Source organism: Pristis pectinata, chromosome 22 (genome assembly GCF_009764475.1).
Source record: "Pristis pectinata isolate sPriPec2 chromosome 22, sPriPec2.1.pri, whole genome shotgun sequence".
Lineage (NCBI taxonomy): Eukaryota > Metazoa > Chordata > Chondrichthyes > Rhinopristiformes > Pristidae > Pristis > Pristis pectinata.
Genome location: NC_067426.1, coordinates 9,817,482 through 9,843,465, shown reverse-complemented (window position 1 = coordinate 9,843,465; position 25,984 = coordinate 9,817,482). Strand labels below are relative to the sequence as shown.

The following is a 25,984-nucleotide window of genomic DNA, read 5'->3' as shown; positions in this document are numbered from 1 at the left end:
ACAGTTCTTGCGAAGCGGAGTCACCCGTCTTATGAATAGATTCCATCGCGGTTGATTGAAATAACTCAACAGGAAAATGTTAAAATATGAACTATTGAGAGGAACGCGTAAAAAAACAACGGTCTTAAAAATGAAACGCACTCAGAAATCTTTAGCAAACTAACTTCTATCAAATGACAGACGAGGTTGATGTAAGATCAGTCAATCGAATATGTTCCCGACCTTCAATCCGTGTTTCTAGCCTGTTTAAGACTGCCCGTCTTCCTGGCTCGATTTTTCTGCTACCTATAAGCTACCGCAGGCCGAAGGACGCTGGAGACCAAATCAAAGAGTTACATTTTAACGCATTTCCTGGAACCCGTTTTATGTATTTCTCACGTGTCAGGCTGCGTTCCAGCCTCTGCGAGGGGTAGCATGTTAATACCTGGAGCCGGCACCGCTCCCTGCCACACTGCAGCCTCATCTGCAACTGCTCGCTGAACAAGATGAAGGGACTTTTCACTGGACTGTTCCTTTCTGCCTTGATCCTAGTTCAAGTTAATGCGGTGCCCACACTTAAAATAAAACCTCCACCTGGTAAGAAGATACATTTCTGTACCATGATTTAATGTATACAGTAAATAACCAGTGTTTATGTTTTCTTCCAATTTGTGCTTTAAGATTTTCATCCATTTTAAAGTGATTTTTGCATCTAAACCAATATTGGGTAAATCGTACATTCATGATGGTATTTCAGTATTATTCTGAAATTATGACCAATATTGACAGTTCATGGTGTCTTTTGTTCAAATTATTTCAAATCATGTTCACATTTTCTTCAGATTATTCTTTCTGCAGATTACATTTGCTGGTTAAAAGGTTTTAATTGGAAATCCTTCCTTGTGGTATCATTGCCACTTACTGAAGAATGGCCCTAGATTTTCGCAGCTCCTTCAAGGTGCACTGTACTTGGCATTTAAATGCAAGTGATTGGAAAGGCAACTATTGTAACACATCAACACAAAAATAATTTTGATAATGCAGTAACCTGGCTGGGTTAAAGTGCTAAGAAACTAGACCTAACTTTCTACCTTTCATTGACAATACCAAATCATTGAAGGAAACACTTACGTGGGATATGGATTAAACATTGCGAACATTAGATTTACAACTTAAAATATCCCAAAGGCATTGTAACCAAATAGCCGCTAATATTGTTACCCAAACTTGATAATTGACCTGATATGAAATAGAGGAAGTTCCATGTCTCTGTACTTGTACCATAATATATAAATTATTCTTCTATTTCAGTATAAGGTGCACCCTTAAAATTACTAGTTTGATGATGTACAATGAGCTTGAGGAGGGGAAGTATCAATGGAAGTGACCTTTGCATGTTCACCACTTCATAGTTCATTGGACTATTAGATAGGAATTGTTCTTGTTGCGGCTTGTGCTAGCATGATCTTATTTGCCATGTAATATTGCCATGTACATATTTGCTATGTACTATTTACATAAAAGATATTATGAAATATTGGATCCCAGCTGTTAACATCTTCAGTCTCTACTTTCACTTTAGTGGATTGTGACATCCAAATGTTGTGAATGCCTATTACAATCCATCTGTACTTTTAATATGGATGGTTCCTATCAAGTTCCTAGATGACTGACCATTATTTGTGCCTTCCGTGGTTCTTGGTGCTTCACCACCAGCTTGCAAACAGCAGATTATTACGTCACATTCTTTTTGGTTCATGAATGATTTAGAATTGATGGGCTTGGATGTGAAAAGTTGAACTTGATCCTTCTATGATGACCTGTTGAAAACAGTTTCACTTTTCTTAGGAATTGGTTATCATACTTTGTTCAACCCATCTCTATGGAATTCTATGTGCATGATTGTGGCATTTTAAAATAGATTGCAAAGACTATACAATCTATTGAGAAGTAAAACCTGCTCCTTAATGTATTAACTTTGTGGTTGTTAAAAGTACTATCTAATACAGTCGGACAGTACAGCTGAGACACAGTGGGTTCAGTTCGTGCCAATGCTGACTTGCCTGATTCATCATAGCTGATAGAAAAACTTCATTTAGCCATGGTGTCCATAGGAGAAAATAACTACAGTGACCTCTGCTGGAGAGGTGGTTTGCACATTAATATTGAGTGGGATAAGGTGGCATTGGCTTCTGCTCTGTCCTAATAATTGTCTACTGTTCCAGTTCCAAGAATGGCTCAAGGAGAGAGGGGCCTCATTGTGCTACTGCATCTCAATGAAGGATTCAGGTTGAGATGAGGGAGGGGAGTGGGAGGTTGGAATTTTCAACGAAAAATATCTGTGCTCGTAACAGCAGTTTTACCGTTTATAATGGGTGATAATGTACTCTGTGAGCACTTAAAAGTATGAGTTTCAGGCATTGATATATTTTGGTAAATTCAGTAGAAAATCTGATGTTAGTCCTGGTTGGTAAATTGGTCCTACAATTAAGCATCAGCTAGAGTTAGATTTTTGAAAATAATTACCCCCTTGCTTCCCTGGGAGCCAGCATGGCTCAATGGGTCAAAGGTCTCTGCTCCTGTAACATTACAGTCTAAGGTCATGCCAATCTACAATGAAGCTAGATCACCATACTCCTTCTTGCACTGCCCATATTCAGATGGTCAATTCCTAATAATTTCCAACAAATATGAATGTAATTCAAGTGGAACCTTTATCTAATGGAAACCCACCTTGAAGAAGAACTGCATCTGCACTCTGTTTTCTAGTCTAAAATCACCTGCATGTTTCAGCATATTTTTCATCCATCCTACTCTGTTCAGTTTGTTGAAAACAAACCAAATGTCCCAATGTCATGGGTAGTGAACTAATGGCTGGTGTATCACCAGATGAGGAAAGTCCCACATTTAATCAAAAGCTGTGCTTGGTTGGAAGGTGCTAGGGAGATCACAAATTATTGTCTGAGCATTTAAATTAAGGAAATAAAAGGTTCCCAACCCTAATGATGTCCACTGATCCCTAGTGAAAAGTCCACAATTATGCAGGATTAAGGCATTTTACTGGTATACTCTTTATATTCCTTTAGTGTAAAAGCGAAAGGGCTGGTCTTGGCAGCATTAGTGCCGTTTTGATAACTTAAGGTATCACACGTGCTTCAGACACAGTATTGGTGCATAATTACTTAACTGTTGCATAAATTACAAAGGCCAGCTTGTTCCATCAATCTTAACTGTGATCCTTTATACTCCTTCCTTATTCCTTTATTATATAGAAGGAGGCCATTTCAGGCAATCAGCTCTATACCAGCTCAGAGCAATGCCATCAATATGAGCTCTCCACTAATTTTTCCTATAAAACTATTCTCCCCACATTACCATCAACTCCCCTAGACTTTATCACTCACCTACACATTAGGGGCAATTTACCCTGCATCTCTTTCTGATGTGGAAAGAAACTGGAGCCCCCCTAGGAAACCCATGCGGTGCAAACTCTCCACAGACAATACCAGAGGTCAGGATTGAACCTGAGTTGCTGAAGCCATGAGGCAGCAGCTCTACCTGCTGCACCACTGTGCCACCCCAACAAAATCACAGAAAAACATTGCTTCGTTCATAGTTCAACACTATATCACCTGTAATGTGTTGGCTTTATGGATACTGAATGCCCCACTGCTTATTTCTAGCACTTCCTGTGAATGTTAGGTGAGGAGAGGGTCAATCTCAGCTCCGTTATTCGCCTCGATGCTCACTGTTCAGATCCAGATGTTAATCCCACAGTTGGACCCACTATTTTGACCCACTGTTTAGACCAGATGTTCAAAAATTTAAAAATTCAGATGTTGGAAATCTCATGATATATTCCTGCAGAGGTATTATTCAATATTGGCAATACATCTGAAACCAAAGCTCAAGAGGAGAAAAAATAGACTATTATAAGAATAAAGGAAGCAATTTCTCACTAAAAATAGTGTCAGTGCTCCCAACATTGCCTTCAGAATATTGGTCCTCACTATAGGAAGGATGTAGAGGTTTTAGAGAGGGGGCAGAGCAGGTTTACTAGGATGCTGCCTTGCTATCAGGAGAAGCTGGACAAACTTGGGCTCTTCTCTCAGGAGCGGCGGAGGCTGAGGGGTGATCTGTTGGAAGTGTATAAAATTATGAGGGCATAGATAGGGTGGACAAGCAATATCTTTTTCCCATTATTGAGCGATCCAATACCAGAGGGCATGCATTTAAGGTGAGAGGGGGTAGGTTCAGAACAGACATGAGGGGTATGTTTTTTCACTAAGAGAGTGGTGGATGCCTGGAATGCATTGCCTGATAGGGTGGTGGAGGCAAATTCAATGGAAACTTATAAGAGGGTCTTGGATGAGCCCATGATTGAGAGGAAAATAGAGGGATATGGGCATTCTGTAGGTAGCAGGGAATAGCTATGTTGGTACAACATTGTGGGCCGAAGGGCCTATTCTGTGCTGTACTGTTCTATGGTCCCATAATAGCACATTATCTAAATCTGCATACTTTCAAACTAATTTAATATGTGTATTTTTATCTTCTTAATTACATGTTGTTGTATACTCGTGTTTTCCAATCAGACAATATTTTTCTCCTAATTCTCCAGTAGTCTTTGTAAAATCACAGACATAATAAGAATTGTTTAGAGAAGAAGAATATGTTTCACAGATTAAAATGCAGAAAGATAAAAACAGGAAGTATCAGAAATGAAGAACACATAATCTGGGATTCTATAAAGCCATCATGTGTTGGATTTCTGCATCGCAAAATAAAAATAAAGTGTTAATTTTCTGTGATTAAAAAATATAAGAATTACAGCTAAAGTCAATGGAACCAACTGGTCCTTATAGAGTACAAGTGTTGAATAATTGTGCACCAGTACTGTGCCTGATGCAAGTGCGACACTTGAAATGATCTAAATACCACTAATGTTGCTAAGAGTGGTCCTTTTGTTTCTACACTGTAGGAATACAGTTTAAAGAGTATACCAATAAATTACCTTAACCCTGCATTACTGTAGATCCTGCACTGTAGTCAGAACACAAAGAACATGGGATTACTCATTTTGTCATTTATGAACTCCAAACCCTGGTAATTTTACTGATACATTTTACAGATAACTTCCCCCAGTTATTGAGTGAACGAATCATGAAAGTTATGATTGATTTAAGGACAATATTCAAAGCGTAATTTGAAAATAAAATTCACAATACCACTAGATATAAGACAGAAATCCAACAAACTCTACAAAATTGACAATCACATTTTACTGAAAATGTCTCCCAATTTTGCCTTCCTTCACTCCTTCCTTTACTCCTTTCTCCTTTACACAGGTCTATGCCGAACTAAACCAACCGATCTGGTCTTCATCATTGACAGCTCTCGGAGTGTTCGGCCTCGAGAATTTGAACAGGTGAAAGTATTTGTATCCCAGGTAATCGAATCCCTTGACATTGGCCCAAATGCCACCCGGGTTGGACTGGTCAACTATGCCAGTACAGTCAAAAACGAATTCACCCTCAAATCACATCGCACCAAGGCCAGCCTCCTGCGAGCTGTTTCCCAGATCGAGCCACTCTCTTCAGGCACCATGACTGGCTTGGCCATCCTATTTGCAACCAATGTTGCTTTCAGTGAGGCTAACGGGGCAAGAGTGAAATCCAATGGTGCGAGCAAGGTAACTATGGAAACTTTTTAATAGAAATGTCTGAAACAATAATATTTTAATAATCTTTGACATACTTTTCTTCTACTAGTTTAAAAATAAATTTATTTACTTTAAAGTAAGTTGATCAGGACCAAAGGGATTATCCATCTAGCCTGAATTTATACAAGATTTGAATGGTTTTTAGAAGTGTTAGGCTCCAGCGATAGGTTTTCGTTGTTCCAGGAACACCTTGAAGCTTCATCGAATGGCATGTGCTGAAGCCTGGTGTCTTCTCCACCACTTCAGCTGCTTGGACAGTAACAGTGCAAAGTGTAAGATATCAAATTTGATGCTCACTATTAAATCAATGCAGTTAACCACCTAATGAAGATTCAACTGAAAACCACTTGGTTCAAAGGATCAACTGAAATGGTCTAAAAAATACTTAATTTGACTTGGTTTAAATAAAGGAAAATTAAGAACCAGAAATAGGCCATTTGGCCCTTTCAGTCAAGTCAGAACTAATCTTTTACTTCAGCATGTCAATCGTGCTCCAAGCCTACCCTGATACAATTTAACATGAATACATGATCTTCCTGCCACAACAGGACCACTGATTTAAGCTCAACAGAAACTGGTGCTACAGCAAGGATCTGTGATTTGTGATTATTCAATGCAATCTGGAATCTCAGTTCAAAAATAACCCTTGACATCTTTCAATCACATTGTATTACCACTTTTATTTTATTAGTTGTTAAATAAGTCAGCTAATTTTACATCTTCCTCTATCAGTAGTGTGCCTAGACTACTGGGAGCTTACAAAAGCAAATCAAATGATGAAAAAATGTGAAGCAAAATACTTGTTGGTGACATTTGAAGATGTTTGTTTCCTTAAGATTAGGACTGGTGCAAATAACCTTACCTTGTATCTGGTTTGCTGGGTCTTGCACAGATTGGTACTCAACTCTAGTCAACGTGTATGGTTCTTTCTTCTCCTCCTCTTGTGTAGAATTCTCAGAAAAAACTATATAGATGCTGGTTGCTATTGCGAAACTTCACCCAGATTCTTCAAATGTAATGCATGTTTGCAGGTTATTTGATTATCGAAAGCATTTATTGATTATTGATCCCATTCTCATTCAATACCCAACATGGATTATCTAGCAGTAATCACTAGATACCAGTCACATTTGGGATCCCTTTAGTTAAGATGGCCTCCTTTCACCTCTGCAACATCTCCTGATTCCACCTCAGTTCAGCCACTGAAACACTCATTCATGCCATTGTTAACTCTGGACTTGACTATTCCAAAGTTCTCCTGGCTAGCATGTTCTTTATACAGTCTTGAGATACCCTTTAAAGACATTTTCTTTGCCTTATTTTTGTGACTCATGACAAGTATCAGAAACAAAAGTGGTGTTCTTCTCTCATTTCAACTTCCAAGCATCAGTGTTAAAAGTAGGTGCACGCAGCTATGTGTAGAGGCTGACTTACATTTTTTCTTCCACTATTATGGCTTCATAAGACTAACCAAGCTAGAATCTCTGGGGTTTTTTTACAACTACAACCAAACACGAATAGATGTACAGAAAAAAAATTACTGCTGATGCTTAAAATAAAGGAAATATAACAAGGAAATGCTAAAAGCACACGGTAAGTTGGCCAGCATCTGTGGTAAACTACCGTTCAAGTTGATGGCTTTTCATTAGAACTCTTGTGAAATAACTTTTACCAGAAATTCAAGTTCTCTGTGTCATTTCATAACATATCCTGCTCTATCATAACCTTAAAGTTGCCATTGTGTCATGGAGTTATCTGAAGCAATTTTTTCTAAGAATTCTGGTTCTCATTTGACGTTAATCAAACTTTTTAAAAAAAGGATCTCTTTCAAATGGTAAAAACCCAGCTGAAAATGAAACAGAATACAAAGAGACTCCTGTCGTAGTTCTGAGGGGGGACTGTCTGAGTACAGCATAATGCGTGTGCTGTGTGAAATTGTTTGACAAGGTATGTCTACACAATATTGAATGAAGTTACAGTTACAGAAGATTAGTGCTTTAAGAAAACATTATTTTAAAAATAACTAAACCAATGATTCCACAATAAACAGCAACTGGCATCTAGCTGAAGGGCATTAATATAATCTTTAATGGTACAGTGGGATAGACAGTAGCAGATGGAAATATAGAATGGCAAGATACCTTTGCGCATTCAACAAACCTCTCTTCTTTTGCTCATACTTCAGCCAAGCTCTGTGCGGGCACCATCAAGAGGCTCCTGGGAGAAATGTAATATTGGGAGGATTATTTCAGGTTCATGGAGTTTTTGTGTAGGAAGAGTGAAGACAAAAGTCCTTAGAGCAGGTCAGCTGCTGCCAAACCTTGGTTGCTAGAGAAATAAGTAGAACTATTCCTAAAGTAAGACATTCTTTGGTAATAAATGAGAGCTCACAGACTCCACATCTATGTACCAAAACCTTGACTGTATGCTCCAACTAACTGTGGATGGAATTTCACTACCACTTATGGGTAATAATGCCACAGAGTATTCTGACAGTTGTGCAAACTATATCACCACTGAAGCACTTGAAAGAAGATGCTTCCTAACCCAGGAAAATAGTTTATGAAAACAACATAAATGCCATTAAGGAATTTGTCTCCTTACAACCCAATCCCAGTGCATGAATTAAATTCGACCTTTCTGAACTAAAAGGAGAAAATGAAAGTAATACTCAGCAGGTCAGCAATTTTTCTTTGGAGAGAGAATACTAAGTCTTCAGGTCAACAATCTTTCTTCAGAATCTTTTCTGATGTGAAGTTTCATCTAAATTCAGCTCTAAATTGGAACATCACTGGGCAGTGTTGGAAGCACGTCGTTGGTGAGAGGTGCTGGTTAAAGTCAATATCAATTTCAAACTGAGGAGCCTGGGATGGAAATCAAGACAGGTCTAAGGGGGGAGAGAGAAGTTTAGGAAGGGAATTCCAAAGGTTACATCCTGGAAGCTGAAGTTATGATCATTAATGAAGGAAAATTGGAAAAAGTATGGATGTATAAGGTTGGAAAAAATGGAATCAATCATTAAACAATGATTAAGAATTGCCAAACCAGCATATTGTGTAAGAACAGGTAAACTGGCAAGTTGAAGATAAGGTTCTGGGAAATAATTAATTAGACCAAGGTGTAGTACAGTGAGTCTTGGTCCGAATAGAATTGGATTCAGGGGAAAGGAAAAGTACATAATGTGGCTGTTTGTAATTCAGTAAAAAAAAATCAGGGTACAAACAGCAGAGAAACACGACTCTGAGCAGTGGCAATAAAGCAAACAAATACAAGAATGACTGTCATGGAAAATTAGATGTTGAAGGTCAGATGTGATATCATTTTGTTTTCTTTAGTGTTTCAAGGTGATAGAGAATAGCTGGGATAGATTCGCCAGATGTGGGCAAAGTTGCTTTGAGCCTTAGGCAGAGTTACAGTTTTATAATTTACTGGAAATTGCTGTGGGGAAAATGATTTGGAAGATAAAGATCTCACTTTTTTTGAGATAGTTGTGGAACATTAAGGGATCCTTCTGAAATCTGCAATGTTTGTGATGCCAAGAAAGTTGTTTGACAACTAATGGTTAATGGTAGTTTGCTAAGCAGTAATTATGGTTTCATACGTCAGTTAAACTCACTTAGATCTTGTGCAACAAATAGTTTTTCTAGTGTTTTGTAGAGGGAGTCCTAAACAAAAACACTGATCATAGTGGAAATTTGAAATAAAGCAGAAAATGTGGGAAATGCTCAGCAGGCCAGGCAGTGTATGTGGGAAAGAAACTGAGTTAATGTTTCCAGTCAATGTTTTGAGATCAGAACCACTGATCAGATGTCATTGACCTAAAACATTAACTCTGTTTCCTTCCCCACAGAAGCTGCTGGACGTGCTGAGTATTTACAGTGTGTTCTGTTTTTATTTCAGATTTCCAGCATCTGCAGTATTTTGGCTTTGGACTTCTTGTGAAATGCCTTGACTCCATTGGAGAAGGTTGCAAACACTGCAGCCTGTGGCGGAAGGCAGAATCATAGAGAACATCTTCGGGATTTTTACTTGCGTGGAAATTCCAAACTTGCCATAAATGTTACAGTGTAATAAGTGCATACATCAAAGTTTTTGTTGTTGCTACTGCTGCAAAATCAGGGACATTGTAGAGGCCACTCTTCCCTCCAACACAATCACTGGGGAGAACTGGTGTGGCGCTTTTGGAGCCGTCTACTGGGCACTTTCATCACAACAACCAAAAAGCTGAAAGCATTGCACACCCTTCGAACTAGTAGACACAGGCAAGTATATTTTCAGTGGCCTCAGGTAGTACGAAGAGTCAGACAGTGTTCCTTATTTAATTATTTTGTGATTGAACAATCTCTGGGAAAAATAAACAATAATCAATTTTTACCAATATGTAGTTCATCAGTTTTTAATCTGGCTTTCACAGTTTTCAATTTTCATTTTGTGAAAGCAGATTAATCCAGCACGCTTCAAAAATAAATTTACTTCAAGTTCTCCAATATAGAAATATAGCCACAACTGTGAAACATCTTGTACAATCGGCCTGAAACATTAGCTATGTTCTCTGTTTATCTCTTCCTAAGGACTATACCTTTGCTGATGCCAGTTTTATTCTAAGTTAAACACTTTAGAAAAGCATTGACTAAAATTAGACTATAGACATATGGAAATTATGATTTGATAACAGTAACAAGTACTAATGTGACTGTCTTTCTAGTCTCACTTTATTCCAAAATGTAAATGGGTGATACGGGGGAAGATCACCCATGAACTCGGTCCATTCATTTGTGATTAAGGCAAGGAAGTGACCAATTTTGTGCCCATTCTGCCCTAAGGTAGCTATCATTGTGACCGATGGCCGTCCCCAGGACCCAGTACAAGACGCTGCCACCCATGCCAAACAGAAAGGCATCGAGATCTTTGCTATTGGTGTGGGCAGGGCAGAGCTGAACTCCCTGCGTGAGATTGCCAGTGAACCCCTGGAAGACCATTTGGACTATGTGGAAAGCTACAGTGCCATAGAAAAACTTTCCAAAAAATTTCAGGAAGCTTTTTGTGGTGAGTAAAACAGCAAAGAATATGGAAGGATATCAGCTGAGTAGGACAGCAGGTCAAAGCCTCATGCTCATGGTTATAAGGCAGGGTAACAATGGTCCGCTGGTACTTACACCGGGCTTGTACTATTGCAAATATCAACCCTATGTTTTTATGTATATTCTATATAAAACGTGTATTTATTATTGAAAGGAACTTGATGGAATTTATACCATAAAGAGGGCATACACAACACCTTAGGCTATTTTGTAACTCTAAGCAACAACACTTAGATTTAGGATCCAAGATCTATTATGCATTCAGGTCAATAAATTAACCTCTTGATTTTGTAGACTGGAGATTCCTTTACTTTTGTACTTTGAGACACATAACAAGAGACCAAAAAACAACTATGTGACTTTAAAAATCATGGAATTTGGATTTAATGGAATATTACACAATGAAACGCCAAAATTTCTTTATCTTTTACATCCATTCATTAAACCCTGCAGCTAAAAGTATCTCCTCCCAAAGCTGGTTATCCTTCAACTGTGCTTGTTTAGAGTATCTCTGTTTAGAATTTCAGGTGCACTGGTAAGGGAAGTAATTTTTCTGAAGTTCTATTGCAATTCTGCTGATGTTTTTAAAAAAAAGTTTAATGAGACCTGCTATGTGTTTATTATTTTTGGTAGATGGCATAGGTGTCCTAGAAATAAACACCAAGGCCACAATTGAACTTTAAATTAATTCAGTAGATCCATAATTTGTGATAAACTCTTTCATAATGGAAACATTTTGGCTTTTGTGTAAATCACTCTCATTTTCCGAAATGGATATGATCAGCAAGATCACTGTAAAGCTAAACCAACATGAAAGAGTGCTGGGGTATTTTGGAAGGTTAAGTACTTTTGAATGAAATGGTTTTGGTTGAGATGGTATTAGCTATAGGAGAGATTGAGTCAGGCAGATTATAAGGTGAAAAATGGATGACCCAACCGAGTTAATAATTGGTAGATGTTGATCAGGCTTGTGAAGCATGAAAAAGAAATGTCATTAAAGGGGTGAGATACCAAGATACATTAATGGACCTGAGTTTTCACACTGATTCAGCCATTCCATCACAAGTGAAATGTGACTGTTGGAAGAAGTAAAATCAGAAAGAAGTTGGGTGCATATGGTTGGTTAGAGAATGTAGGAAGCCATTTTTATGGGAAAGACACGAATGCAAGAGAAGACAGATACCCAACAATATAAACAGAACCGGGGAATGAGGCCCTGATGTCACGGTTTGAGTTTGCCATGAATTTAATAGTGGGAATTTTTGACATAAAAATATTCCCAATATCAAATTTTCTTTTTGAAATTCTTTATGGCTGTATTTGCATTCAGAACTAGCTTATATTCCCTTTATGATAATTGAATTCATGTTGTGTTTCAGTGGTGGATCTATGTGCAAGTGGGGATCATGACTGTGAGCAGATCTGCGTGAGTACTCCTGGCTCTTATAAATGTGCCTGCAATGAAGGATTCACATTAAACCCAGATGGAAGAACGTGTGGGAGTAAGTCTTGATTCTGCATAGACTTAAAAAACTGGACTTGATTCAGTCTGGACTTAAAAAACTGGACATTAAGCTAACCTAAACACCTGTTTACATCCGTTCCATAAATGCACGCCCTATCCATTTGTCTGTGCAACTTTATGCACTACTCTAATAAACAAAGTCTAAGGTCACTACCCACAAGTTTGCAGTTAATGATGGAATAGCCCTGTATGCAAATATTTGTTTCATGACTACGTTACTTAAGGTAAAGGTTGTTCTCAGTGCTGTGTTAAGCTACACCATCTTCAATAGATTTTCCAGATGTTAACCATCCTCTGTGTGAATTCAGTTTTCCCCAAGAAGTTTGAATCAGTGTTCCACTGCCTGGAGTATTTATTGATAGCAAACCTCATTCTTGGATCTATTTCATCCAGTCCCTTGAAGGTCTTTAATATTCCAATAAATTTTCCTTGAGGCTGACTTTTTTCCAGTAATTCTTTATGACCAGCGGACTTTCTTCATGCATGAAATGCCTGGTCGCATTTGTCAACATATTCATCCTGCGGCCTCTGAGGCCAGGATGTCCTCAGTAACAGAGTTCCCACGCTGCACACAATTTGAATTTAATAATGGGAGTTGAATCTTTAGCACAACTTTGCACACCTACACTTATGTTTGTAGTGCGGATGTACAATGAATACTGAGCTATCAATTAAATGCTGTGACTATTGCTTGGGTCAGATGTTAACAACTTCCTACAACCCAGTTATGTATCCATTAACTACTACTAGAAAAGGCCAGCTTGTATATTGCAATCTCCTAAACCAAATACAGCAAAACAATCAATTATTAATACCTTAGATCCCAAGATTAATGATACTTATAAAGTGTAAATAGCAGTGCTATTCAATAGATGAACATAAACATGCACTAGGAATTTCTTTTTGTAAACTGGCACTGTAGATTGGGCCATCAATGCTGAACACAGGACTCTTTTTAATTTTAAGTTATTACTTATTCATGCTTTTTCAAAGAAAAACAGACTATTTCAAGAATGGAATAATCTTCTAAATTGGAAGTTTTATGACTGCTTTGTCTGCTGTCCTTGGTCCTGAAAATAGGAACAACAAACAGAAATTTAAATTATTTCTTTATTTAATTCTTGCTTTTAATGTTCCTCTCAGCTTGCAGATCAGGAGCTGTTGATTTAGGTTTCGTTATCGATGGATCAAAGAGTGTGAGACCTGAAAACTTTGAACTGGTAAAAAAGTTCATCAATCAGATTGTCGACTCCCTGGATGTTGGTGACCAGCAGGCGCGTGTTTCTCTTGTTCAGTACTCGAGCTCAGTCAGGACAGAATTCCCCCTCAACAAGTTCAAAACAAAACAAAGTATCAAGTCAGCAGTGAAGGAAATGGAGTACATGGAAAGAGGAACAATGACAGGCCTGGCTCTGCAACATCTATCTGAAAAGGTTTTCGTCCCATCTCAAGGAGCACGAGAGAACATCCCAAAAGTTGGCATTGTTTTTACTGATGGTCGCTCACAGGATTATATTAATAATTATGCCCAAAAGATCAAAGATCAAGGTAACACTGAAAAAAGACCCAATTAATATATCCTATACACTTTGTATGGGAGGAACTTGCAAGGCTATGGGGAAAGAGCTGAGATGTGTGACTAATTGCATAGATCTGTCAAAGTTCAGGAACAAGCACAGTCTCTGTGCTGTAAGATTTATATCCTATAAGGAAACTGTGATGATCCTTTCCCCTTGTTTTATTGAAGCTGCTTTAGCCAGTATTTATTTATTTATAATCAAGATATTAAATGCTAACCTACTCCCTACCTGCTGTGAATTTCTCAGTTGAGCTAGATATCACAAAATGTGATACCTAGCTCAACATTCTCTCCCCCAGACCCTACAATTAGCATTTCCCTTTAGTCAGACAAAGCTAATAGCTGCCTAGGGAAACAGCTCCTTAAAGTAACCCAATTCTCACTGTGCAAATTTGCCCCATGATAAGCTGAACTCAAACATTTCAGTGCATAAATTACTTAAAGTAAGTCTGCAGCTAATAGATTGACAGAGTTAATTATAGCGTTGAAATTTATTTGTGACAACATTACTTATGGCTGCAAAATATTGATTCAAACAAAGAAAATTGCGCAGGCATCCATTTTTTTGAGCTACTCCCAAATCAATGGTTTTAATTTTTTTAATTCATCATGATGAAACACAGCAATGGTACTGCATGTTTGGGCCATTTACTGTTAGTAATGAAGCCCTTGCAATCCTGAGCTGTATTTTCTCCCTGTAATATTACTCAGTCCCAACCTCAGCAGAGCAAACTCAAAGCATTATTCCATTTCCCACATTAGCTAAACTGTGGCCTCTCATGATTCTGGTTTTCCGGTTAGAGGCAAGGTTCCCTTTTAAATTATTTTTTTTTATTTTCCCACTCTCCTCCAATTTTAAATTTGTTAAATCCCCCTAGAGTTGTTAATAAAGAACAAGGCCTATAGACTCATTTACTGAATTAAGGCAAACTAAGAGGAAGAAGTTTTGCACAGATGTAGCTTTCTTCAAAATTTGTCAAGGATTCACGTGTTAAGTGATATGTTTAGAAGAAACCATTAATGAAGAAGCTTATTGCATTATTATTCCTGTACATTTAAAATACTTAAATTTATTTAATAACCTGCATGAAAACAAACCTGCAAAGAGCAATTAGTCAAAAGAGGACAAACACTATATAATAACTTAGTATCCTATAATTGTACTATCAGTAACCTTTGAAAGGTAATATGTTGTACCCTCAGCAATAAATTTGATTTAAATGAGAGAATTGTTATAGACTTTGATATTTCCACCCAAACCATGACTCCAGAGAGCAGCTAACCTAATAAAAATGAGGCTTTGAAACCTTTAATTAACTGCACATATTGTCATAATGCACTTTTGTTCTCTAAATAAAACATTCTCACATTTCAATTCTCTGTGTAAAATGCACAAACACCCTAAATGTCTGTCACGATTGATCAGATTTTGTAACATCACTTTCCATCTACAACAGTCCTTTGTATCCTTTCCTGTGTAATCATTGCATCCTACAATATCTACTTCAAGGAACATATCCTTTTCACAGTATCTGTACCTTCCAGGTCCTCAAGCACTCAAGGCCCATTGGCAAGCCTGACATAGAAAATGATGGCTGATGAATCAGTCTGACAAATCCACATAATGAAGCTGCACTGCCCCTTACAGCAATCAAACATCACCAACGTTTCCAACAAAGGTCAATAAAAGGGGATGAGAAATCAATTCCCCTGCCTTCCTTATTTCAGGGACACAAAAACTAACATCTACTCCTGTTCAGAAAAATGTTGGTTAATTGCATGCAGATTAGGGATTGGACCTGGGAATATGTGGTTCTAGTGTGTTCAGCACAAATATCCATTTAGTTATTGAATGGCACAAGAGCATTCATTTTTCTCTATGTTACATGATCCCATAGAGCCTAGAGCTTTTGTTATCAGCGATAGTGGCAGAACAATGTCACATTTTTATAATATAAACAGTGGAGCAATGTTAATATTTCCCCCCATTGGGCTCTTAAGTATCAAACAGCTGAAAGATTTTCAAAATGCATTCAGTAATTCATCCTTGTCTGTTTTCAGGAGTTAAGATGTTTGCGGTTGGAGTGGGGAATGCACTTGAGGAAGAATTAAGGATAATTGCCTCAGATCCAGTTAAAGATCATTATTATTATACTGCAGATTTCAAAACAATGAATCAAATTGCAGACAAATTACAGGTTAAGATATGTGGTAAGGATTTTTTTTCATTTTTCAAAACAGTTAAGTCTCTAGTTTCTATTTGTGTAAATCCAGAGATTTATAAACTTTTCAGACTGGAAGCACAGCAAATACTGCTACACTCTTATCACTCTATATTATGTTAGATTTCTAAACATTTCAGAGCGTGAGATGATTGGAACTTAATGCTAAGGGGAAAGCTGAAATATCACAACCAATTTAATCTTTTTTTGTTCATTTTAAACGGGTATGGAATCTTGTAATGTTTATCGAAGAGACTGATTAAGACCTTCTTGAGTTGGAAAAATTGTTGAGGAATAATTATGGCTTCGACTGTCGTTAAGGATTCTGTCTTTTAGATGATATGTTAATTGAATGTCTCCACTGCTCTTCTATGTAGACGTAAAGTATCCTAGCACTGTTTTGGTGAAGAGCATGGGGGTTCTCCCCAGTATCCTAACCAATATTTATCCCCTGTTTAACGTTAGTGAAACAGATCAACTGACCGTGATCACTTACTGTTTGTGGGAGTTTGCTGTATGTAAGTTGGCTGCTCTGCTTCCCACATTACATCATTAACTACATTTCATTGCATGGAAGTCTTTTGGGGATCCTGAGGTGGATTTGGAAGGTACTATATAAATTAAGGTCTTTCTGTTATGTATGCCAATATTGACATAGCCATTAACCCATATCCTAACTTCATAAAAAACAGTTTAAATTATTCAAAGGAATACAATGCTGTCATTGCAAACAAAAAAGTTTTCAATTGGCTTGCAGAATCATATATACAATTGAACTTTAGGTTAAGTCATGCCTGTATTACGGGAGGTATCAACCTTTCTGATAGAGAATGAATCAATGATGAATTATGAATTGTCCTGCAAAAAGTGGCTGAAACACTTCTGATGCAATTTTTTTATTCATCTTGTTGGAGATGTAATCAGTGTTTTTAAAATTCTTCACCAAATTTTCAGCATTAATCTTACAATTACAATTCCATCTGGGGGAACACCTGGGCAACACAGATCATAACCCAATTAGATCTAACTGTAATGGCCATTCAACAGATATTAACCATTCACAGTTGACTACACAGTTTTATTCAATGAACTGCTAAAAACTGCTGAATCAACCCCATTGTGTAGGGAAATAGGCACTGAGAATAAATGTGTCATTACTTAGACCATTCCCAAGCAAAAAGAAGCAAAGTACATCTCAAGGTGCCTGTGGTATTTTAAACCAAACTTATTGAACAAGAATGTGCAAGCACAAATTAGGCTTTCATATTACAAAACATGGCAGCAAAAGTATGAAAAATGGGCTTTCTATTTAAAATACATATAGCCCTACAGTATCCAGGTAACCTGTTAAGAATTAGTATGCACCTGAATTGTTCTGTTCAAAGCCATAAAGTTCATAGATCTGTTAGGGACTTTGTTTCTCCACCAGAAATGAACGTAGCATTACAAAATAGTGATTTATCTACCACCCAAGATACATAATTACATGAACTAGCAGAATAAACACACATCCTTACAGGATGTTTAGATGTATTGAATTTCAGCCGTGTGATTTTATCTTCTCCATTCATTTTCTCCAGTTGCATAATATAAATACTGATATGGATTAGGGATAAAATCTGTAATTTAGTAAAATGGTGATTTTTCCCCCCAAAATTGTGAAGTTACTTCAGAAAATTTAACTTCTTTAGAATGAGAACAGAACTGTAGTTTGAAGAAGACATCAAAAGGGAAGGATTAGTCAGCGGGTCAGGCAGCATCTGTGGAAGGAGATACAGAGTTAACATTTCAGGACAGGGACCCTTTGTCAGAACCGGGAAACAGAGGTTTAAAAAATGTAATTTTAAGTTGCAAAGAAGGTTGGAAGGGGAAAAGGGAATATCTGGGGTAGGGTAAGACCATATGAAATGAGTTGGAGAGTGATTTTTCTTTTTTGTCTTTACTATGCATTGGTAATAGCAGGGCTGTGTGATAGGTCCAGCAGGTCAGGCTGTATTAATGGAGAGAGGAAAACTGAACCAAAATAGCCAATTTGCAGCAGAAATGGCCAATTGTGATACAGATAGAAAGAAAAAACAAGTTTTCTAAAATAGAAAAATCCAATATTGAATCCAGCAGAAGACAGGGCATTATTCCACAAGTCTGCACTGGGCCTCATTGTAGCAGTGCAGGAGGCCACAGGCAGATAGGTCAGAGTGGGGGTGGGGTAGAGAATTAAAGTGACAGACAACCAAAAGCTCAGGGGTTGCTCTTATGCACTGAATGCAGGTACTCCACAACAGGATCACCCAACCTGCGACTGGTTTCTTCCGTGTAGAGCAGGCCATATTGTGAAAACCAAATGCAATGCACTAGATTGGAAGAAGTGCAAGTGAATCACTGCTTCACCTAGAAAGAGTGAGTCCCTGGATGGTGCAAAGAGGAGAAAGAACAGGTGTTGCATCTTCTGTGATTGCATCAGAAAGTGCCACGCCATGGAGAGGGTGGTGGGGACAGAAGAGCAGCCACAGGGTTGTGAAAGGATTGATCCCTTAAAAATCATTTTGGGAAGAGAGGGAAGTAATGTGTCTGGTGGTGGAATCTTGTTGGATCTGGCAGAAACTGCAAAGGATAGTCCACTGAATGGCTGATACAGTGGAAGGTGAGGACCAGGGGAGCTCTGTCTTTGCTCTGTCCAGGAGAACAGTGGGTGAAAGCAGAGGTACAGGAAATAAATAAAATGTGATTGAAGACTCTATCAACTATGGCAGAGAGGAAGCCATAGTTTAGAAAGAAGAAAGACTTTTCAGAGGAATCTGTGCAGAAAATCTCTTAATTGGAGCAAATGCAACAGAGACTAAGGAACTGAGGGAATGGAATGGAGTCCTTACAGGATACAGGGTGTGCGGAAGTATAATCAAGGTGGCTGTGAGCTTAATGATTGTGGTCAGCCTATCCCCTGAGATGGAGGCAGTGAGATGAAGAAAGGGAAGGGAAGAGTAAAAGGTGGACTATGTGAAAGTGAAAGCAGGATGGCAATTGGCAGCAAAAGTAATGAAATTTTTTAGTACTGTATGAGTGCCTGAAGCAGCACCAATGTAGTCATTGATGTACCAGAAAGAGGTGAGATATTTCAAAATTGATAGCTGTGTGGTTAACAAAAAATGCTTATTTTTTTTGTGTGATTCAGGTTACCCTTCCAACTCAAGATTAAGTATCAATTTTATTTCACACACTGTGAGATGTTTATAAATGCTTTTATGAGAAATGTTCAATTAAATTTGCCCATATCAATGCCATGAGTGTTGCCAGATGCCAGGGAGCACCTGGAGTTGATGCCAGATGCTAACTAATGCTGGATCTATGCTGGTCTTCAGCAAAGCTGTCACCTCTACACTGACCACAGATTCCTGAACAGTGTGTAACCACTGACATATCAAAGATGAAAAGTATCACAGTGGAAGGAATAAATGAGAACTGCATTATGTAAATTTAGATTTAAGTATTCAGAAAGCAAAAAAAAACTGCAGATTCTGGAAATCCGAAATAAAAACAGAAAATACTGGAGATACTCATCAGGTCAGGCAGCATCCATGAAGAAAAAAGAGTTAATGTCTCAGGTTAATGACCTTGTAACAGAACAGTTCTTATAAGGGACTAAAACATTACCTCTGTTTCTCTCTCCACAGATGTTGCCTGATCTGCTGAGTACTTTTAGATTTAAGTAATGTTCACTTTGCAACAACTTCACCACAATCTGTGGACAAAGAACATAATTTCCAGCACCTGCAATACTTTACTTACCAATAAATATCTGTACTATGGCCTGCAACCATGATTCACAGAGAAGTTGAAAACCATTGGTATTTTTCCCTCATGTGTCTTCTTTTTGCTTTCAGTTAAACCTAAAGACCTATGTGCCTGCGAGTCACTAGTGGAGTTCCAAACAAAGGTCGAGAAAATAATTAAAACACTGACATCCAAACATATCCTTTTAATCTCATATATACTAATATATCCTATATACTAGTATAAAATTACCTAAAATTTAGTTTAATCTTAAAAGAGAAAAAAATAAGTAGACTCTATGTAGGGTTCAGTTTGGAACTTTTATTGCAGTTTGTCTATTACTGTTTGCAATCACCCCACATTCTTGATAACAATGAGTGATCAGTTGTTGATACATTCATTATCTGGACTCTCAATCATCTACAAACATTTTGATAGGATCATCTATTTGTGCATTCTGGGATTATGGAGATGAGTTCCTTGCCAGGATGCTGAGGTAAGTTTAGGAAACCTGCAAGAACAGGATTTTTGGTACAGCCCTCACAGTTTAACTGCAAGCCCACTTTAGATAGAGTTTCTGGCCACAGGGCACCTACTAGTGTCTATAGGATCCTTGGATGGGCAGCTACCTTAAAGACTGAAGCCTTCAAGAGTAGGTAAGTATGATAGAGAAATCCTGAGGGAAGTATACAGATTCCCAGCTGAGGAGGCCTCAAATGTTATGGTGTCCTTGGTGGTGGTTGGGGTGGGGGAGGGGGTGGTGGGGTGGGGGCAGGTTGGAGTTGGTAGTGGTAGTATTGCAACATTTACAGGGAGAAGGTTTAACACTGATGAGAGTCCCAATTTCAGAAGCAATTGTAATTGGGGTCATGTGATGGAGGTGGGAACTGGATATGTTTTTAATGGATTGTGTTCAGAGGTATTTCAGATTTATGCGGAGGATCAGGAAGATGCAGAGATGCGAAGTGGGTAGGTTGTTGGTACTGGAAGAAATACTCCTGCTCCCCTTGCACCACATGCAAAGCGACTATGTTGTTTTACCTCGTGAATAGGTTTTTTAGGCTGCTTTCAATAATATGTTTCCTAAGACCATGAAAGCATTAGCAATAGCAGGCTATTAAGTTCTGCTCTGTATTTTAATTAGATTATAGTTGAACTACTGTTGACTTGATTATGTCATATCATGATGCTTATTGACCAACTAATATATCATAAAATCATTATCCTAACAATAAAGTTCAAGAAAATCAGTTCAAATGGCAAGACTATATATCAAAGATACAAGTACTGAATGTATCCACAGATATTACCAACTTCCCTTCTGTATAAGTAAAAAAAATCATGGAGGCATAAAACAAAGGAGCAAAAATGAGGGGTATTATGTAGAAGTTGGTACTTAAACAAAAACAATAAATATATTTGAATGTGAAACAATTATACTATCGTTTTTGCACCAATGTTGAGAACAAATGTAACTTGCCCCCAAAACAACAATGTTCCCTACTTGAGGATCTCTAACATTCCAGCACATTTATTCGATTATAGAATCATTCTAGCAGAGGAAGCCCATTCTGGCTTTTTGTTAGTCTCATTCTCTTTCCCAACAGACCAATAAATTTACTTGCCTCAAGTACTTTTAAAACCTTTATGAAAGTTGTATTTGAACCCCTTTCCACCATCCTTTCAGGTAGTGCATTCCCAAATGTCCTTCAGGGAAGGAAATCGGTCCGGGATATATGTGACTCCATGGGACTTGAACCGCCCTGTGAAATGGCCCAGCAACCCATTCAGTTCAAAGCCAAATGGGATGTGGAATGAATGCTGGTTCTGCTGGTGATTCCCTCGTGTCATGAAAGAATAAAACAAAAATTTCAGATCACAACATTTTGCTGTGTGGAACAGTTTTATTTTTCTCATGCCAGTCATCTTGAGTCTTTTCTCTGGTTCTCAATCTTTCCACCAATGTGAACAGTTTCTCCTTATTAACTTTGTTCAGCCACCAAGATTTTGAATACTTCAGACAAATCATCCCTCAATTTTCTCTATTCTGTGAGAATAATCCCAATTTCTCCAGTCCATCAATATAAATAAATTCGCTTATCTCTTCAACAAATCAAATAAAACTTTGTGTAAAGCTGATGCCTTTAAATGCCCACGAGAAACCAAGAACGTATGTTATGTTCTGGGACAGCAGGGTTTAAAATACAGATAATTATACTGAGGTAAAAAACAGAAAATGCTGGAAACACTCAGCAGGTCAGGCAGCATCTGTGAAAAGAGAAGCATAGTTAACATTTCAGATGAGAACTGGGAGAAATAATAAATAAAGTTTTAAGTTGCAGAGAAGGTGGGGTGGTGAGGGGGGAAGGATGGGTAGGACAAATGAAATATCTTTGATACGGTGAGACCAGGTCAAATGGGTTAACGGGGCACTTAGAGGGTGATTATATTTCTTTGTCTGTGTTATGTATTGCTAATAGCAGGGCTGTGAGACATGCCCAGTAGGTCAAGCTGTACTAACGGACAGAGAAAAACAGCCAAAATTACAATTTTTAAAAAATGTTTTTGTTTCAGATTTCCAGCATCTGCAGTTTTTTTTAATTTTCATTTATAATTACAATTACAATGAGCTGCCAGAAATAGTGCTTGAGGCGGGCACATTAGCAACATTTAAAAGCCATCTACATAAGTACATGGATAGGAGAGGTTTACAGGGCTATGGACCAAAAATGGGCAGATGGGACTAGCTCGCTGGGCAACACAGTCGGCATGAACGAGTTGGGCTGAGGGGCCTGTTTCCATGCTGTATGACTCTAATTGTTCAGATAGAATGGGAACTGAATTGCAATGTTGTATATTCTGTCCATATATCTGCATAATAGTTTGCATCTATGTTATTGTTTACAACAAACCGTAAAGTATGCTGCAACTTTATGAAGCAGCATAGAACTGAATGAACAATAGGAGTTTCTCTAGTGCATGCTGAAGAGCAGCACTGCCACCAGTGGTGTAAGAGTGCAACACAGTGTGACTAGCTTTTAAATGTACTTACAGATTTATAGTTTACATATTTGATTCAGTTAAAATTTTAAACCACTTTTGAATAAAGCACTGTAGTTCAACACTTTGACTGTCATGCAGTATGGTCCTTAACAATTTTTATACTAGGTGCCTTCGCAAAAAAACTGGCAGCTCTTGAGAACAGACTTCTTGTCTAATAGATACTGCTGCACTTTTCCTGACAACTGTTAACATCATCAAATATACTGAAAACATGCTTAATTAATATACAAGGGCATATGAATTACTAAAAAATGCTTTTATTTTAAAATGTCTAGTCTAGTTACCTCTCCTTATAAAGGAACTCTGTAACAATAAGTGCAGTCACTTTCATTTGGACAAAGCGCTGTGAAATAAGCTGGAAACATTGACACTTTTAGCAATATATTTTGTATATTAAAGAAGGAAAATGCCAAATATAAAACTAAATCATAAATTCATTTGTATTTATATTGTAACTTACTTGTTTGATACTAATTTTGGTCAACCATATTTAATCCCAGGCCTATATATTTTGTCAACTGGTTTAAAAAAGTCTCATAATAGAGTTCCGAAATTGACCAATAAAATGCCACATGAAATACAGAAACAAACTTTCACGGTTGTTCAGTTCTAATGTGAGATGAACAGTTAAAATATGTTATACCTATAAAATTTTTGGACAAAACCAGGAAACAAAAGTGGTTAAAATTTGTGTGTGGCCACGAGTGCAGTACACTATAGAGTTTCACCTGCCTGTTGTACTCCTCTCCTGATGGAATTCATTGGCCTTATTAAATCTGAATATCAAAAGGGAGTGCAACAGGGTGGCAGTAACATAGCATCTTCTCAGTGCTAGTAACCAAAGACCTATTTCTAACTCAAAATGTCTCATATGTGCCTTTTAAAGATTCAGATATTTATGTAAGTATATTTAAGAAGAAAAGGTATCATGGATTCTTCAGAGTTTTGTTTGGATGTTCTGTTTTGTCACTTTTGTAAAACTGTATTGTGTCAGGAAATAACAGGAAAATAAAAGTGGCCCAAAAACATTCAAATTTTGCACAATGGTTTCTTCATTTATATTATTTACTTTCCTGAGATTGCTGGACTCTACAATCCCATGATTAAAATATTTATCGTTCACACTGAAAGCTTGAATTTAGGTCTGATGGAAAGAAGATGACAATATGCAGCAGTTTTGAGAAAAGGGTGAGGCCCAATGTGCAAGGCCAGAGCAGCGGTGTTGAAAAGAGCAAAGCCCACAGCAGCGGACATGTATAAAAGAGCAAAGCCCACAGCAGCGGACATGTATAAAAGAGCAAAGCCCACAGCTGAGATGTAGCAAATGGCAAGGCTCACGCCAAGAGTGTGGGAAAGGACAGGGCCCAAAATGGAGAGGTAGAAAAGGGTGAGACCAGAGCAGAAGTGTAGATAGGGCAAGGCACACAACTGGGGTGAAGAAATGGCTAAGGCCCAGAACGGAGAGCTGGAGCAGAGGTATGGAAAAAGTTGTCGCCCAGAGTGACGCTTAAACAGAGGTATAGAAAAAGGTGAGGCCAACTCGGTGAAGGACAATGCCAACAGCATGAGTGTAGAAAGGGGCAAGATGTACCAGAGAGGTGTGGGGATAGGCAAGGCCCACTGCAAAGGTGTAGAAAAGGGCAAAGCCCAGACTGCATAAGAGAAAGGGTTGCTAGAGCAGGCCTCACACAGCAGGGTTGTCAGAAAAGGCAAGGTCCACCAAAAATGTAGGGAAGGACAAGGCATGGTGGAGGTGTAGAAAAGGCGAGCCAATAGCAGGGGTATTGAAAATGGCAAGGCCGAGTGAAAAGGCAGAACACAATGAGGCTAGAGCCCGGGTGTAGAAAAAGGCTAGGCCGAGAGCACATTAAGAAAAGGGTGAGCCTAGGGCAGAATGGTTAAGCTGAGCTATTATTAAATGTCCCAAAGCCCAATCTTCATGTGGAAGATTCCCAGAACAGCACTGTCAGATTTTCGCAATGAAGCACAATATTGATCCATTGCAGATACTTGCTGCTGCCAGCATTTAGCCTCACAGGTGGGATTTCAGCAACTAATCCTTAAAGGGAGGAACAAAAACAGAAAATGTTGGAAACACTTAGCAGGTTAGACAGCAGCTGTGGAAAGTGGGGCAGAATTATCACCCCAGGTAAAGACCCTTCATCAGAACTGGAAAAGTGGGAAAGCATTAGCCTAAAGGCACATTACAATATAAACAGCACTCTTCCAGCTATTGGGGAGTGTTCCTATCTAATGAATGAATTCTGCCTGGAGGGTGGGCACCATACTCCTAAGATTGTCTGAGGGACTTAGGTGGGTAGAAAACAGACCTGGATTAGACTGTCAATGTGGAACAGTCCCATTGGAGGAGAAGAGAAGGAAAAGGAGGGAGATGGGTCCAGGAAGCAGGATTTAGCTCCTTCCTAAAAACTTGAACTGCTTGAGAACCTTGGACCTCGTAGGAGGGGCCCTGAGTCTGGGACTCTGAGAATGCTGGGTACCAGGTCTGACCAAGACTGGGTCATATAGTGTGCAAGCTGTAGTGGTTGTACTTTGTCTTTGTAAACTAAAAGTTCAAATAAAGGTAAAAATAACACCTTTCAACAGATATCAGTGTTGTGTCTCTAAAATAAGTGTGAATTCAGTTCAACAGCAGAGGTCTACAGCAGCAACTTGGAAAGGTCATGAGGCTAGGTACCTGAGAGTGATTATGATCTTGACCTCCATAAACAAAGTATTAAAGGAACATGTGGTTGTACTTGAGATTGTAGGAAGTTACAGATCTTAGTGAGGGCAAAAAATTGCAGTTTGATTGTTGGCTTTTTAAATAGACCCATTTCAGGGGAAATGGGGTCAGTAAAACTTCTGTGAATAAATAAGAACTGCTGTTTTTCAGATAAGCAGGTGAATTTTGCATGTTGTACTGGTATTGACATTATTTGGAGGAGTCTGACACTGGGGAAAAAATGCCAAGAAAGATGAATATCAGACCAAAAAATGACAAGACAAATTTCCCTCTAGGCACCAATGCACCCAGTCTGCCCA

At 38.3% G+C, this 25,984-nt stretch overlaps 1 protein-coding gene across 1 annotated transcript; it reads left to right on the top strand.

Annotated features, from left to right (window-relative positions):
• Positions 1-437: 437 nt before the first annotated feature.
• matn1 (matrilin 1) lies at positions 438-23,929 on the top strand. Its single transcript, XM_052036425.1, has 8 exons — positions 438-576; positions 5,328-5,671; positions 10,525-10,747; positions 12,162-12,284; positions 13,451-13,855; positions 15,948-16,097; positions 19,987-20,073; positions 23,042-23,929. Exons 1-8 carry the CDS (start codon positions 486-488, stop codon positions 23,092-23,094), a joined length of 1,476 nt encoding a protein of 491 aa, XP_051892385.1. The 5' UTR covers positions 438-485; the 3' UTR covers positions 23,095-23,929.
• The last annotated feature ends 2,055 nt before the right edge of the window (positions 23,930-25,984 follow it).

What these genes read in the sequence shown, in the direction of transcription:
- matn1 (XM_052036425.1), top strand. Translation starts at nt 486, where the DNA reads ATGAAGGGACTTTTCACTGGACTGTTCCTTTCTGCCTTGATCCTAGTT. An exon ending in ATTTCAGGAAGCTTTTTGTG is followed by an intron (nt 10,748 to 12,161) that starts GTGAGTAAAACA and finishes GTTGTGTTTCAG; the next exon opens with TGGTGGATCTATGTGCAAGT. An exon ending in ATTACAGGTTAAGATATGTG is followed by an intron (nt 16,098 to 19,986) that starts GTAAGGATTTTT and finishes TTTTGCTTTCAG; the next exon opens with TTAAACCTAAAGACCTATGT.